The sequence below is a fragment of the Bos mutus genome, chromosome 11 (genome assembly GCF_027580195.1).
Source record: "Bos mutus isolate GX-2022 chromosome 11, NWIPB_WYAK_1.1, whole genome shotgun sequence".
Classification (NCBI taxonomy): domain Eukaryota; kingdom Metazoa; phylum Chordata; class Mammalia; order Artiodactyla; family Bovidae; genus Bos; species Bos mutus.
The window spans coordinates 46,821,263-46,835,292 of NC_091627.1; the positions used below are offsets into that span (position 1 = coordinate 46,821,263).

General features: G+C 34.6%; 1 protein-coding gene across 7 annotated transcripts in view; it reads left to right on the forward strand.

The window, feature by feature from the left end:
• Positions 1 to 14,030, forward strand: part of USP34 (ubiquitin specific peptidase 34) — a 241,112-nt gene that overhangs the window by 99,912 nt on the left and 127,170 nt on the right. For 6 of the 7 annotated variants that reach the window (XR_011466043.1, XM_070379396.1, XM_070379401.1 and 3 more), the window contains exons 11-18: positions 3,706 to 3,831; positions 4,020 to 4,149; positions 4,801 to 4,836; positions 5,192 to 5,322; positions 5,589 to 6,202; positions 8,529 to 8,743; positions 12,882 to 12,997; positions 13,088 to 13,215. Coding sequence is in view for 6 of the 7 variants with exons in the window: in XM_070379396.1 (XP_070235497.1) it covers positions 3,706 to 3,831; positions 4,020 to 4,149; positions 4,801 to 4,836; positions 5,192 to 5,322; positions 5,589 to 6,202; positions 8,529 to 8,743; positions 12,882 to 12,997; positions 13,088 to 13,215 (1,496 nt within the window). In the remaining variant the exon portion in view is untranslated. The remainder of the gene's footprint in view (positions 1 to 3,705; positions 3,832 to 4,019; positions 4,150 to 4,800; positions 4,837 to 5,191; positions 5,323 to 5,588; positions 6,203 to 8,528; positions 8,744 to 12,881; positions 12,998 to 13,087; positions 13,216 to 14,030) is intronic. The other variant, XM_070379397.1, reaches the window with a different exon arrangement.

Genomic DNA, 14,030 nt, shown 5'->3' on the forward strand with positions numbered 1-14,030 from the left:
ACCTTCAAGTTTGGTAGCAATATACCACATTCTGATTTTAGCTATTTACATTTCTCCTCTTTCTATTTTTAAAAATTATTTTTAGTTTAGCAAAAAGCTTATTACTTGTTTAGAAGAACTAGCTCTTGGTTTTGTTAATTAAAAAAAAAAATTATTTGTTTGGCTGCACGTGAGCCTGCAGGATCTAGTTCCCTGACCAGGGATTGAACCTGTGTCCCCTGCATTGGAAGACAGATTCTTAACCACTGGACCACAGGGAAGTTCTGGTTTTATTAATTTTTAAAAATTGTTTTCCTAATCTGTATTTTATTATCTGTGTCCTCACCTTTGTTATTTTCCTTCTTTTAGTTTTGGGTTTAGTTCATTATTTTTCTAGTTTCTAAGTGGTAAAGTTAGGTTGTTGATAAGGAGATCTTTTTTTTAATTTTTAACTTTACAATATTGTATTGGTTTTGCCATATATCAACATGAATCCGCTACAGGTATACACTTGTTCCCCATCCTGAACCCTCCTCCCTCCTCCCTCCCTGTACCATCCCTCTGGGTGGTCCCAGTGCACCAGCCCCAAGCATCCAGTATTGTGCATTGAACCTGGACTGGCAACTCGTTTCATCTTTTAAAGTTTACATTTAATAAATTTCCTTCTGTGCAGTGGAATGTCAGCATTTCCTTTTCTTGCTTTCATGATTATTCTATTGTCTTTGGCTTTTAGCAGTTTGATTATAATATGTCTTGGGGTAACTCAGCTCTTATTAGGAATTTGTTTGAAATTTTGAATTTGTGAACTTGTGTCTTTCCTCAAGTTGAGGAGCTTTTTGCTATTAGTCTTAAATATACATTGTGTACTTTTTTTTTTTTTCTGTGAGATTTCTACAACGATTATATTGGTAGATTGGATGGTGTTCCACAGGACCCTTAGACTCTGTTCAATCTTCTTCATTCTTTTTCTTTCTATTCCTTAGACTCAGTAATTTCAGTTGTCCTATTTTCAAGTTTGTTTATTGTTCTGCTTGTCAGATCTTCTTTTGAGGTTCTGTAGTATATTTTTTATTTCCATTACTTTACTTTTTAGCATTTCTCTTTTGGCTCCTTTTTATGATTTATGTCTTTAATGATATTCTCATTTTGTTCAGGCAATATTTTCCTGTCTTCACCCTTTTCCTTTAACTCTTTTAACATTAAGATGTTTCAAGATCTTTTGTCTAGTAATTTCTTTGGGTTTGCATTCTATGAATGATGGTACTTTTGTGTTGATTTATTTATTTGAATGTGCCATCTTTTCCTGTTTCTTTTTATATTTTGTGTTGGTTTTCTTTTTTTTTTTGGTTGTAAACAGTGTGAAGTCTACAATATGGTAAATTGGAAAAAAGATTCTCTTCCTTTTTCAGAGTTTGTTCTTTTCTGATTGTTTTTGGGCTAAAGATCAATCTAATGTGAAACTTTATGGACTTTTCATGTTTTTTCCTGAGCCTGTGTCTTTCCCTTACAATGTGTAGTATCTTTCTAAATTTTTCTATACATTCATTCTTTGTTGAGCATCAAAAAGAAAAAAAAAACATCCTGGTGTGACTTCTTTAATTCTTCCAGTAGACACTTCACCTTATTTGGGTTGAAACAGTGGCAGTTAACCTGCCTGCCTACACCTCAAGCCATCCGATGTAGTGATCCAAGTTCAGAACACAGAAGTTTATTATTTGGAGCACAAGATCATTATTGCCCACCCATGGCTCCAACAAACTGTACCAGCGTCACATTGCTGTCCCCACAGCTTCTTGGCGTAGCGTCAAGGACTGGGAAATGGGTAGCTTCTATCACTCTGAAGGCTGAAAATGGCCAGCATTAATAACAGTTTACCAGCCAAGTTTTCCTTTGGGAACGTAAGAGTTCAGATTGGCAACTCTAGAGTTTCGGAATTGTTACCTCATACAGTTTCTGTAGTACGGTTGCTTTTTAGGTACGGAGATGGATTCCTGGCACTTTCTGCCCTACCATCTTCCCTGACATCTTTTCCTCTCTTTTCTTTTCAATAACTAGTGAAGAGTCTGTGAACCAACTCCACACTGCTGTTTTTACCAGTAACTAAAGCTGTCAATCTTAAAATTTTCTCCTCACTTTTTGGATGTGTTTTCATAATGTGTATCTTGTAAAGAGCCTTATGTGTCTTTTGCCTCCGCTACAGGATTATGTAATTATCTTTTAAGGGTCTTTATTATTTAAAAATAATCAAAATTATATTTATTATGAAAATCCCATTTTATTAATCATTTAAGTTGTCACAAATCATGTTTATTGCATAGAATGTTTTAAATCACATTTTAATTAGGAATGGTATAAATCTAACAGCTACTTGTTGACATAAAGCAAGTATAAACTGTTAGTACAGTCTTAATTAGAATGTTAATATATTAAAACTAATATTCTTAGGTAAAATCTGTAAAATGGGCAGACTTATAACTGATGATTCACTTCTCAAAATCTAATGATGTTTTGGTCTTAAAGTATAGCAATTGTGTAAGTAAACACTGTTGAATCAAATAGTAGATTGAAGTAAATAGAGTAGTTTATTAAAAGTTACCTCACCATAGAGGAATTTTTCCAGTGTTATTTTATTTTACCTCTGTTTCAAACATTAGGTTGTGTATATTTACCCTGATAAGATGATGCAGTATAGAAAAGGTACATGATTTACACCTGAAAAAATATGAAAGTCAGTGTTTAGAATAGAAGGATCTATATTTTCTAATAAATTTTTAATGTATTGAAGATAATAGAATATGTTTTACTTTTGGAGTCCTGAAATTGAGTATTTCTGGCCTAGTCATATTTGTTGCATATCTTGATTTAGCAGTTAACAGCCTTGTAGCTATAAAACATGCTTGTTTTACTGACATTGTAATATTTAGTAGTCATATCTTTTTGAAAATTATATTTTCCCTCATATTTACCTAATTCTGTTTAGTGTAACAAAGTAGACTTTCCTAGTTTATATTATGTAGTCTTTGATTGTAAAGGGGCTTCTGTTTTGACTCTGTTTTAAAAATGAACATGTTATATAAATACTTTATAACCACTTAATATAAGAAATATAATCCAGTTGATCTTTGATCATCATGGGGATTAGAGGTGTCAGCCCTCTGCACAGTCAAAAGTCCATGTATAATTTTACAGTCAACCTTCCACAGTATCCACAGTTCTGTATCTGTGGAACATATCATTATTAGTGGGGAACAAACCAACCTTGTATAACCACACAGTTCAAACCTGTGTTGTTCAAGGGCCCACTGTACACTTAAAAAATAATATTTATTTGGTTTTCTCTCCTAATTGTAATTTATTTTGTTTTTTATTTCCTGCATTTTAATTTGCTGTTTGTTTGTATATTAGTGATACATTCCTAAATTGGAATTCTTTTTATACTTGGAACTTACAAATCACTTATTGTGGGCTTCCCTCTTGAGGTTAAAAAGTTGTGCTTGTGATTTCTTGGATAAGGTGAAGTTGTGGTAAAGTGTAATTTTATTTTCACAGTTTTATGTACTGTAACTTATATTTGTTAATTTGTTAATTAATACTTTGCTAGTATTGAACATATTAGCATACCAGCCACTTTCTTCACTTTTAAACTTACATAACTTTTTTGCTATCAGCTTATTTATTTATGCAGTATAATTATATTTGACTATTGTCACTACTTTTATTTTCTAGTTGAAACACTGTAGTCGATACATACATGACTTATTTCCTTCACTCATCAAGAATTTGGATCCAGTACCACTTAGACATCTTCTTAATCTGGTTTCGGCTCTTGAGCCAAGTGTTCATACTGAACAGGTAATTGATTCAAAACATAATGAAATTTTTTTTTTGTTAAGTTTTTTAAGTGAAAATTTATTTGTTATTCACATGATTTAACTTGTAGTTTATTACTGTTGGTATTTCATTTAAGCAAAAGCGTATTAAATTTGTTACAATATTTCCTAAAACCTCTAATTTCAACTTCTCCTTTTTTTTTTTTTTAGACATTGTACTTGGCATCGATGTTAATCAAAGCACTATGGAATAATGCGCTAGCAGCTAAGGCCCAGCTATCTAAACAGAGTTCTTTTGCATCTTTATTAAACACTAATCTTCCCATTGGAAATAAGAAAGGTTCGTAAAGTATTATGTAATTTGAAGTGAGTTGTCCCTAGTTTTTAACTCAGATGTGAAGTAGTTTCTGCAAATTAGTTTAAGTTTAATCTCAATTTTGAAATGAGAGCTGTTGGTGTTGTGAAAAGGTTAATAAATTGGAGTGAGCTCATGCTTTTGGTATACTGTTCAAGTAATGGCAATGAAGTTTAAGTAGTTATTGGATCTTGTTTCATTGATATTTTTCCCTTAAAAAAAAAAGTTTCATAAAATCTCTAGAAATTTAAGTTAGAAAACAGTCAACATGTTTTGTTTTAGATATAGTTTTGAGAATAGAACATAATGATACATTTATCTTTTCATGTTTTCTACTTCACACTTTTCTGTCATTTTAGGTGTTTTGTGTGTGCTTTTACACGTATAGCTTTCTAGGGTTTTCTAAAACTTTACCAACATTACCCCTCTTTTTGGTCTCCTGACATCATATACTACTCTTTCCTTAGGCTTTTCTATGCAGGCTCCCACAGCTACTGTGGCAAGTGGTGGGGTCTTATATTATTACAGGTTTCCCTACCTATATCTTGTTGTTTATGTAATAAGAACAACTGATACATGTCCCAAAGAAATTCAGTCACTTAGAGTATCTCCGTCCTGTTTTTCCTTTTCCTTCAGAGGAAGAAGAGCTCAGAAGAGCTGCACCATCACCTTGTAAGTTGAGTCTTAGAAATGTATGGCAAGATGACTTATAGTTTTATTTTGATGATCATCTAGAGTTAATTGATTTTATATGTGTGTATCAGTTCATTTTGTGCAGGAGATGTAAATCCTTACTAGTTATCAGTCTTACCCTTTTTGTTTAAATCATTAGTGTCTTGACTTCTAATTGAAATCATGTATATTCTCTTTAGAAGTAATTGGCAAGTGTTAACATATTTCCAGATTATATTTTTGGCTACTTGGCATGAAGCTTTGGTATGTCAGAGAATCAAAGGATTATGACATTCTGATAGATCCATATTAATACAAGTAAGAGTAAAAAAAAAAACCCATCATTTTAATATAGGGTCACCTGCAGCCAGTCCTCAAAGCAGTGATAACAGTGATACCCATCAAAGTGGAGGCAGTGACATTGAAATGGATGAGCAACTTATTAATAGAACCAAACATGTGCAACAGCGACTTTCAGATACAGAGGTATGAAAACCCTTTTTTCCTCCCCTTTAAAGAGTTATTTGGGTTTGTGCCATGTTTATCCTTTGAACTGGGAATATAAACTTGAGCCCTGTTAAGACCTCTCCTATCTTGTTAGTATCATTTAAATTCTTTACTTCTCTTTGAGTTTTTAATTCCATTTTATATTGTTCAAGGAAATATGTGGCAGTCTTTTTAGAAAGTATAGTGTGTTAATGTCATTTCTTACTGGGTTAAATATTTATTTAAGTCTTCATTTCTAAATGTAGGAATCCATGCAGGGAAGTTCTGATGAAACTGCCAACAGTGGTGAAGATGGAAGTAGTGGTCCTGGTAGCAGCAGTGGACATAGTGATGGATCTAGCAATGAGGTGAATTCTAGCCATGCAAGCCAGTCAGCAGGGAGCCCTGGCAGTGAGTTACAGTCAGAAGACATTGCAGATATTGAAGCCCTGAAAGAAGAAGATGAAGATGATGATCATGGTCATAATCCTCCTAAAAGCAGTTGTGGTACGGATCTTCGGAACAGGAAGTTAGAAAGTCAAGCAGGCATTTGCTTAGGGGATTCCCAAGGCCCATCAGAAAGAAGTGGGACAAACAATGGAACAGGAAAGGACCTGGTTTTTAATACTGAGTCAATGCCATCGGTAGATAATAGAATACGAATGCTAGATGCCTGTTCACACTCTGAAGACCCAGAACATGATATTTCGGGGGAAATGAATGCTGCTCATATAGCACAAGCATCTCAGGAATCTTGTATTACACGCACTGGGGACTTTCTTGGGGAGGCTATTGGGAATGAATTATTTAATTGTCGGCAGTTTATAGGTCCACAGCATCACCACCACCACCACCACCACCACCACCACCACCATGATGGGTAAGTCTACCTAAAAATAAAACAGCTTACGTTTTCTTCAGGGAGTTAATTGTAGCCTCCATTTATTCAGTTGTGATAAATTCTAGATCCGTGTTGTCCAATAGGAATATAATGTAAGCTACAAATGCATGTTTCAGATATGTAATTTTTAATTTTCTTTCCTTATTGATTTATGGCTGCATTGTGCAGCTTGAGGGATCTTAGTTTCCCAATCAGGGATCGGACCTGCGATCCCCTGTGGTGGAAGCATGGAGTCTTAACCACTGGACTGCCAGGAAAGTCCCAATTTTTAACTTTCTAATGGGCACATATAAAAAAGCAAGATAAAACAGAGAAGATTGATTTTTAATTATAAATTTTATTTAAAGCAGTAATATCCACGTCATCAGTGTAAAATTATTAACATTCTTTTTTTGTAATGCTAAATTTTCAATAATCTGTGCATATTTACTACTGCTCACATATTCTGTTGAGACCAGCCACTTTTTCCATGTGCAAGGGCCACAGATGGCTAGTGACTGTTGTATAGGAAGTACAGATTTAGATCTTCAACTCCTTGTTAAACTTGCCTAAAAGTAGATAGAAAATTGCTTGTGGGATACTTCCATTAAAATTGATCATGGAAAGGGGAATTTTATGCACATTCCATTTTTAGGATATCAGTAAAGTTAAAGCCTCAGCATAAAGCTTTTTGATCATCTGTGAAATACACCCATTGTGTTTAATAGTGATTCTGTCAGTAGTGTTACAGTATTAGGCAGAGTACTCAATTGTTCTTTCAACATCATTTTCTTGTGTATACAATAGAAACAATAATACCTATCTCTTGGGCTTTATTGTGAGCATTTCATGGGCTGATATGATTGGCACATAATCAGAGCTTAATAAATATTAGCTACTATTTGTTATTATTGTCATTATAAGTAGTAATATTTGAGTTAATGATGAAATAGGGATGAGTGCTTGATCAGACTTTTTCTTAGACCTGACTGTTTGCCAGGCCTTTCAGAATTTAAGATGGTTGTTTGGGAGAATTACATATCCATACATGTTCCTACTTTATTTCCTTTGCTTTTTGGTTCTTATCTTTATTCCATATGAGTATATGGTAATGTTTGTTTTTTATTTTATTTATATATTTATGCAGACTTTCTCCCTAACCCTAATGGGGAGAAGTGAGGCTTAGTTGTGGTGTGCAGGCTTCTCATTGCAGTGGTTTCTCTGTATTGTGGAGGACAGGCTCTAGGGCCTGCTGGCTTCAGTAGTTGTGGCATGTGGGCTCAGGAGTTGCAGCTCCTGGCCTGGAGCACAGGCTCAATTGTTGTGGTACATGGGTTTAGTTGCTCCATGGAATGTGGGATCTTCCTGAAGCAGAGATTGAACCCATGTCCCCTGCATGGGTAGGTAGATCCTTACCACTTAGCCACCAGGGGAGCCCTGATAACGTTTCTTAGTCTTGACAGGGTTGATGGTTTGGGCCACGTAGTTCTGTGTTTTGGATTTACGGCAGTGTGAATGCTGTCCTGTGCATTGTAGCATGGATGTTTAGCAGCATCCTTAGCCTGTGTCCCTGTATACTAGAGGTATCTCCTATATTGTAATTACCAGAAATTGTTTCTAGACATTTCCTGGATGCCCCCTTGGCCTTCTGATTGAAAACCACTGGTTATGGTCTGACATTACAGAAATGCACGTTCATAATTCTTCCCAGGACATACTGAAGACAAAGCAGTTAGTTCATAAAACCAATGTGGGTAGCAGCATATTCAGTTTGGCACTTTATAAATTTCTTTTAGTGTTCACACCAACCCTCACCTGAAAAGACCTAATGATTTAATTTTTTATGTTACTCATTTCCATATTCTCTGTGTATGGTAACCACTTGTGAAAGTCCCCCAGTTAATACCAACCAAATCTGGATTGCATCTTTAAATTGAAATTTTTTTTTCCTGGTAGTCATTTGATTCTGCAGTGGCTGAACAAAATAAAATTTGAGGTTTCACTTTAAGATCTGAGTTTATAAAATAATTCTAACAGTAAGTTTTACTGATTTTTCTCTAAAATTATTCCCTTTGAAGTTGTTTTAGTGAAGTGTTGATCGACCATATATGTGGATATAATGTAAAGTTAATACATAGTGCTGACTTGTGGGCTTTTATATTTTGTAAGGCTTGTCAGTATCCCATAGTGTTAACAAACAAAATGTAGCTTCATTCTTGAGTATGTTGTAACTTGTGCCAGATGTTTTGAGAGAGATTTTTTGTGAATCACAATGTGTGTTTGAATTGTAATTGCTAACTTTGTGCTGCTCTTCTCTGTGTTACAGTCATATGGTTGATGATATGCTCAGTGCAGATGATGTCAGTTGTAGTAGCTCCCAGGTCAGTGCAAAATCAGAAAAAAATATGGCTGATTTTGATGGTGAAGAATCTGGGTGTGAAGAGGAGCTAGTTCAGATTAATTCACATGCAGAGCTAACATCTCATCTCCAACAACATCTTCCCAATTTAGCATCTATTTACCATGAACATCTTAGTCAAGGTAAGGTTCTGTATTAAGTAAAATGTATTCCTTTATTTAAAATGAATGTAACATATTGTTAAAAGAGATCAACAGTTAATGTTTTTATACTTCATTGTTTTTACCAAATAACTTTCATATTACAGTTTTTTTTAACAAAGAAATGAAATTATTATGAATGGTCCATCATGAATATGAAGGCTAGAGTTCCACCAAGAGATATTTAATAAGGAAAGGAAATTAAAAAATAATATGCAAAATTATAGCTTTGTATTTGAGAAAATGTATGGCTATATTGAGCTTCCCTGGTGGCTCAGATGGTAAAACTGTGTGCCTATAATGCAGGAGACCCGGGTTCAGTCCCTGGGTCGGGAATATCTCCTGGAGAAGGAAATAGCAATCCACTCCAGTATTCTTGCCTGGAAAAGCCCATGGATAGAGGAACCTGGTAGGATACAGTCCATGGGGTCGCAAAGAGTCGGACATGACTGAGCAACTTCACTTTCACTATGGCTATATTAGATTTTATATTCTGGAAGCTTAAGACTTAAAAGTAGGTGATTACACAGAATTTCATATTGTATGGTTCCATTTATATCAAATAACTAAGATATATGGATAGTGGTTCCCTGTGGCTAGGGGTAATTGGGGGAAACAAGAGGAGGGGTGACTGATAAAGGGTAAGGTGTTTCTTTCGTCTGGGGTGATAAAAATGTTCAAAAAATGATGTTCTAATCACTTTAAAATTAATCTTAAAAAAAGTGATAGGACACGACCAAACTTGAATGAATGGAGATTAGAGGATGTTTAAGAATAGAAGAAAGTGAAGGAAGAAAGGGAGAAGTTAGGAGGGAAAACAGTTATAGAATTGGCAATGTCAAGGTCAGTATTCAACCTCTTGCTTGGTTACACACCACCACCATTTGCTAGCCTAGGAAATAGGTTTTGGGATGCCAATAAATGATTAAGTACAACCTGATAGATTAGGTATATGCTGTTACTGCTGTGATTAGACTTAGAGATGCAATTTGTGAATCTTGGAAACAACTTCTGATTTCAGATGTTACTAGCATAGGATCTAGATAAGGTTACTTCAGGATTTTGGAGGATAGGGGATGTGGAGGCATGCCTCATAGCCTGCAGGATCTCCGTTACCCATCCAGGGACCAAACCTGGGCTCTCAGCAGTGAGAGTACAGAGTCCTAACCACTGGACAGCTAGGGAATTCCCTGTTCTGACATTTTTGTTGTTTTGTTATTGTGGTTGTTGAGAAATGAATGGGTTAAGATTGAGCTCAATTGAATTAGATACCATATTTATTAAATTTTTTGCCATTCTTCTTCTATTATAAAGAATTATTCCAACACAGAAAGACAAACAATTTAAAAATGGGTGAAAGATGTGAGTAGTTAATTTTGTTAATACATAAATGAAGATATAGAAATGGTCAGTAAATACATGAAAAGATACTCAATATCGATAGTCATCTGGGAAATGCAAATTAAAACCACAGTGAGATACTTCTATTCACTTGGGATGGGTAAAAAATTAAGGACTTAATGCTATCAAATGACGCTAAAGATGGAGAGCAACTACAGTCTCATACAATGCTGTCAAGGAGCATAAAATAGTACAGCCAGTTTAGAGTACTGTTTTATCAGTTTCTTACAAAGCTAAATTTGTACTTACCATGTGACGCTGGAATTCCTATTCTACATATTTTACCCAAGATAAATGAAAACATGTCCACAAAAAGAGTTGTACATGAATGTTAACTGGTTCATTTATGAACCTCAACTGGAATTAACTGGTAGATAAACAAATTGTCGTATATTCACACAGTGGAACAAAAAGGAAACAGCTACTGATACATTCAACACCATAGATGAATGTAAAAAACATTCTAAGTGAATAAAGCTAGACAGAAGAGTACATACTATATATTATTTATATGCACTTCTAAAATTTCTTAAAGTGATTTGCGGTGGTTGATGTCTACTCAGTGGTTGGTGGTGGGGACTGATTGTAAAGGGACAGAAGAGAACTTTTGGGGGAGATAGAAGTGTTCTGTATCTGATTTTATATTTACATTGTATTTTAATAAAATTAATTTTAAAAAGCAGATACCAGAACAGACAAACCAAAAAAAAAAAACCCAAACTTAAAAAGTCAAACTGCAGACTGGGAGAATACTTGCAAATCATGTATCTATGGCTTGTATCCAGACCATATAAGAACTTTTACCTTACAACTCAGTAGTAAGACAACCTAATTAAAAATTGGGAGTTGATTTATTTCACCATAGTAGGTACACAAATAGCTTAATAAGCACATGAAAAGATGCTTAGCATCATTAGTCATTAGAGAAATTCAAATAAAAAACAGATCCTACTGCATACCTATGAGAATGGCTAAAATTAAAAAGAAGGACCATAGCTATGTATTGGGGAGAATTTGGAGGAACAGTAACTGGTGCTACAACTGCTTTGGAAAACAATTTGACAGTTTCTTCAAATTTTGAACGTTCACGTATTTGTGTGTTTACCTTATGATCCCACAATTCTAAATATTTACCCAAAAGAAAAAAAGCATCAGTTCAGTTCAGTCGCTCAGTCGTGTCCAACTCTTTGTGACCCCATGAATCGCAGCACGCCAGGCCTCCCTGTCCATCACCAACTCCCGGAGTTCACCCAGACTCACGTCCATCGAGTCAGTGATGCCATCCAGCCATCTCATCCTCTGTCGTCCCCTTCTCCTCCTGCCCCCCAATCCCTCCCAGCATCAGAGTCTTTTCCAATGAGTCAACTCTTCGCATGAGGTGGCCAAAGTACTGGGGCTTCGTCTGTACAAAGACCGGTTGCATCAGTGTTATGGTAGCACTGTTCATATTAGACAAAAATTGGAAACTTCAAATTTTCATTAATTGGTAGATATATAAACAAAATAATATTTTCATATGATGGACTATTGTTCTGTAATTAAAAAGACCACACTACTGATAGGTACTTCAACGTGGACAAACCTCTAAAAACATTCTGCTAAGTGAGCAAAGTCAGACATAAGACTGTACATGCATATTGTATAATTTCACTTATATGAAATTTCTAGAAAATGCTAATTTGTGGGAGTAGAAAAATAGACTAGGGCTTGGGAATGGGCTCAGGGATTAAATATAATTAATTAGGTATGAGGGAATGTTTTAAGGTGGTAAAAGTGTTCTAAAACCCTATTCTAGTGGTGGTTGCATAATTCTCATTTTATGAAATCAATGTACGTGTACAGTTTAAGAGGAAAATTTCATGTAAAGCTGCTAAAAAAGAAGCAATTCTGCTTAATATAACAGAGCTAGGGAGAATTATTTACTAGAATTTTTGAATTTAATTGAATGTTTTGAATAAATTGTCTGCCTACAATGCGGAAGAGCCAGGTTCAATACCTGGGTTGGAAGATCTATTGGAGAAAGAAATGGCAGCCCACCTCAGTATTCTTCCTGGAAAATCCCATGGACGGAGGAACCGGGTATGCTGCAGTCCATGGGGTCGCAAAGAGTTGGACATGACTGTGCGACTTAACTTTCACTTTCACTTTCTCAATTCAAAACAGTGTTTAGATATAAGACACTTAACAGAGTTATGTCCCATGGCTATATAGTTAATTCAGTTAGTGTTAGTTGCTTAGTCGTGTCTAACTCTGCAACCTGTGGACTATAGCCAGTCAGCCTATGGTATGGTATGGGTAGCCATACCCTTCTCCAGGGGATCTTTCTGACCTAGGGATCAAACCCTCTCCTGTATTGCAGGCAGACTCTTTACCATCTGAGCCATCAACAGTAATTTTTATGTTTAATTTGGGTTTCAGGTATTTGTATACAGTTCTTTTGACATGAGGAAAACATTAAATAATAATACTTAATAGAGCAGAGGCTATGAAATAGTGAAGAGATTATGAAAACTCTTCACTTTAGTAGTATCAAACTAAACAATACTATTCTCTCACTTATAAAGCAACTATTGTAATAATCTTGTTTTTGTCTTGTGATGTAATAAAAGATTTATCATTATACTTCACTTTGAATTTGTTATTTTTATGAATGCTGTAATTCACTTTACAATTTCAGTCAGCTGCATTCCTCTATAGTGTGGTATGTTTTGCCCCTCAGGACCTGCAGTTCATAAACATCAATTCAGCAGTAATGCTGTGACAGACATTAATTTGGATAACGTTTGCAAGAAAGGAAACACTTTGTTGTGGGATATAGTCCAGGATGATGATGCAGTAAGTTATTTAATAAAGCCAAAAGACTACAAAATTACAGCAGAATGCAATCAGTGTTAGTAACTTAATGTATGTACATTCTTTTTGTAGGTTAATCTTTCTGAAGGATTAATAAATGAAGCAGAGAAACTTCTCTGTTCCTTAGTATGTTGGTTTACAGATAGACAGATTCGAATGAGATTCATCGAAGGTTGCCTCGAAAATTTAGGAAACAACAGGTAAATAGGAATTGACAGTTTTTTACATGGTAATCATATTCATAATTAATATACCATTATTAGCCTTAAAAATTTTTTTTTAAGTAATCGTGGTTTTTGTATTAAACTCTTTCCCCCCACAGTGTTCATATGTTATCACTTGGTCTTGGTTATTTCAACACTTTTTGGCACTCTTGATTAGATCCCCTCTAACAGAAATAAGGGAATAATAATACTGTCTCCTTGATTCTGGGAATGATGGTGATTATTTTCAGATTGAAGTTAAATATTCTTGTGCTATTATATATAAAGGAAGCTAAATATGATAAGTAAACAACTAAGCTGAAATACATACATTTTGATAATGGCATTTTTCTTCCTTCTGAGTGGATTTTTTGACTTCTGTAGTGCATAGAGAATTAGATTAGTATTTTTTATCTGGTTTGACTTCTGCTGTATATATGTATACTTTTTATTGGGGCTCAAATTATTACAAATTTCTTGATTTTCAGTTCTGCTTATTGATACAGTTTCCAGTTTCCCTTGTCTTATACTGCTTTGGTAATATTGTTTCATTCTCTTTCATAGTGAATTCAGTTATTAATTGAACATATTAACATTTTCATTTTACCTCCGCTCAGGCTCAATATAAATGTCTAATTTTATTGAATATTTAACTATGTAAAAAAATATTTTTTGACCTAATTGAATTAGAAAAAATATGTTCAATATTTTATTTTCTACTTTTGGTCTTTAAAGGTCTATAATTTGAACAATCACAGTAGAAAAATTGCTTATTCATGCAGGTGTAAGAAACTACTAATAGGTCCCTGTTA